Below are 2,388 nucleotides of genomic sequence, written 5' to 3'. Positions count from 1 at the left end.
CATATATCGTGTTATTAATTCGTCGTCTCTGATCGTGCATTCTCCATTGAAAGGAAACTTCTATGACAACCCCTTGAATACAATTCCAAGAGCGATGGACACTCCCTTACCAATTATCCGTCTTCGTGTCTCCAGTTCTTATTCTTATTCTTATTCTTATAGGTAGGCGGTACATGAATTGCTCAGAAGAACCTCAGAAGCAACCCTAAGTTAGGGTTTAAAGCAACGGCGGTACACAGAACAGCAGTGGTGGGACCGAGAAATGCGATGGATGCCTCGCTCTGTGGATGGACCATGCACAGGCCGGTACCGCGAACTCACAGTGGTCCCTCTTGTGCATGGTCCGTGCGCTTTGGTAGGGGGCATGTCTGTTTCGCGGTACATCAAGTCTATGGCCATTTGCACATGACATGGGCGTAGGGAGCGCATTTGTTTCGCGGTACATGACCGAATCTCGAAATATGCACATTCTTGTCATTTAGATTCCACGTAGGTAGCATGTACAGTCCGTGGTACATTACTGAATCTCGAAATATGCACATTTTTGTGTTTTAGAAATGGCGTAGGTAGCGCGTACAGTCCGCGGTACATGACCAATTCTCGAAATATGCACATTCTTGTCATTTAGATTCCATGTAGGTAGCATGTACAGTCCATGGTACATGACCGAATCTCGAAATATGGCCATTCTTGACGTTTAAAATCTTGTAGACCTCGCATTCAGTCCGCGGTACATGACCGAATCTCAAAATATGGCCATTCTTGCCATTCAGAATTTGCGTAGGGAGCGTATACAGTCCGCGGTACATTACCGATTCTCGAAATATGTCCATTCTGGTGTTTTAGATTCTGTGTATGGCATGTGTGCAGTCCGTGGTACATGACCGATTTTCTTTGCAGGCTGCTTTTCATCTGTCGGAGTGAAAATAGTACCATAACAATTTGTTCAATTTGATATCACGTCTTTTGTCAATATACTCTGAAATGGTCAGAATATGTGTTTCATTGACATTGTATTCCAACATCTTTTTTTGCTCCCCTTCTCCCTTTGTCAATTTCGACGCTGAGTGGGCGACACAATGGGCTCTCCCAGCAGCATCCCTCGGTTCCCTTCCATAGTGATTGGTTCCCTTTCATCCGTTATTTGCCTCCTGATGTCTGGCTCTGCTTCATCCTCTGATGATTCCTCTTCTTCTCTGCGCTCTCGGAGAATGCGATCTTCTCTTTCCTGCATGTCCATCTCTTTTTGCTTCTCTCTTTCTTCCCTCTCAATTATCGCCATGATTTCCTCTTCATCCTCCCTATCCCCCCATTCCTCGACATTCCACAATGCTGGCATGTGGCCACTCGTAATATCAAATCTCCAGTTCTCTATCCATGGATTCCGGATGAGACGGACTGCTGAACATGGTAGATCCTCTTTTCGAACTTGTTCCGGTTTAATCAGTTCCCCTCCCGACTTCTCATAAACACACACCCATGTACTATCAGACCAAACACACCACAGGAATTCATCAAATGCCCTCTTCAGTGCTCTTCGCATATCTTCCACTTGTCATGAAGAAGACATATCATGCACAAATCCTTCCCACATCTTTATTGATTTCATCTTTCCCCAGTTACTCCGTGCAGACCATTGTTTCCTCGTGTTCAGTTCATTCGGAGTCCGGAAGATGTTGTCAAACAGTGAATCCCACTGGCTCTCTGTTCCTTCATGCATTCGTGCATGTGTCAACACTCCTCCAAGATCATTTTCTTTCATGATACGGATGTCGACCATCCGCCGTTCATTCTGTGTCAGAGGAGAATGCTCCCATCCACATTTCGCCCGTCCAACCTTCTGCAGCATGTCAGACACATATTGCTGTAGTACTTGATTCAGAAATGTCCTGGCATGCTCCGGATATTGTTCGTCATATATCCGGTCCTCTGGTGGCAGATCGGGCCCATAGTCATATGATTTTTCTGGCATTTCTATCCGTCGAGCTAGCCTTTCTGTCTTCGGCATTGGCTCCTCAGATCGACCCTTGGCTTTCCTCGTGCATCCTATGACCTGACCCGTTGGCTTCCATTCCACCAATTGTCGCTGCTTCATGCGACTATCTTCAGAACAGAACTCATTCAGTGTCTTTCTAATGCCCAACAAATTCCAACCTGCCTCACTGGGCACTTGGATGACACTCTCGCATCGTGGTATTCTTGTACCACTTCCATTCCGTGTTGGCCATGCAATCACACTGCTCGGAATCCACCAGAGTCCTCCCTCTGCATATGGTCCTGGCTCATCCGTCCTGTCTCTCTTTCGCATGCATGAAAGGATCATGTGATGATCTTCCTGCCAGTACGTTCGTGGCCAGATGGCATGCATCAACATCTTGTGTCCTGATC

The 2,388-nt window shown here is 46.4% G+C and overlaps 1 protein-coding gene across 1 annotated transcript in view; it reads right to left on the bottom strand.

Annotated features, from left to right (window-relative positions):
* Positions 1-1,051: 1,051 nt before the first annotated feature.
* The window catches only part of BT62DRAFT_924922 (uncharacterized protein), a gene marked incomplete at both ends in the record, with an annotated part of 3,684 nt that continues 2,347 nt past the window's right edge, over positions 1,052-2,388 (bottom strand). Inside the window, 2 exons of the mRNA XM_043184679.1 lie at positions 1,052-1,551; positions 1,624-2,331. Coding sequence (XP_043032603.1) covers positions 1,052-1,551; positions 1,624-2,331 — 1,208 coding nt within the window. The remainder of the gene's footprint in view (positions 1,552-1,623; positions 2,332-2,388) is intronic.

Source organism: Guyanagaster necrorhizus (genome assembly GCF_019112545.1).
Source record: "Guyanagaster necrorhizus MCA 3950 unplaced genomic scaffold BT62scaffold_109, whole genome shotgun sequence".
Lineage (NCBI taxonomy): Eukaryota > Fungi > Basidiomycota > Agaricomycetes > Agaricales > Physalacriaceae > Guyanagaster > Guyanagaster necrorhizus.
Note: the sequence above shows the minus strand (reverse complement) of the source record. Positions and strands in the feature narration are given on the sequence as shown.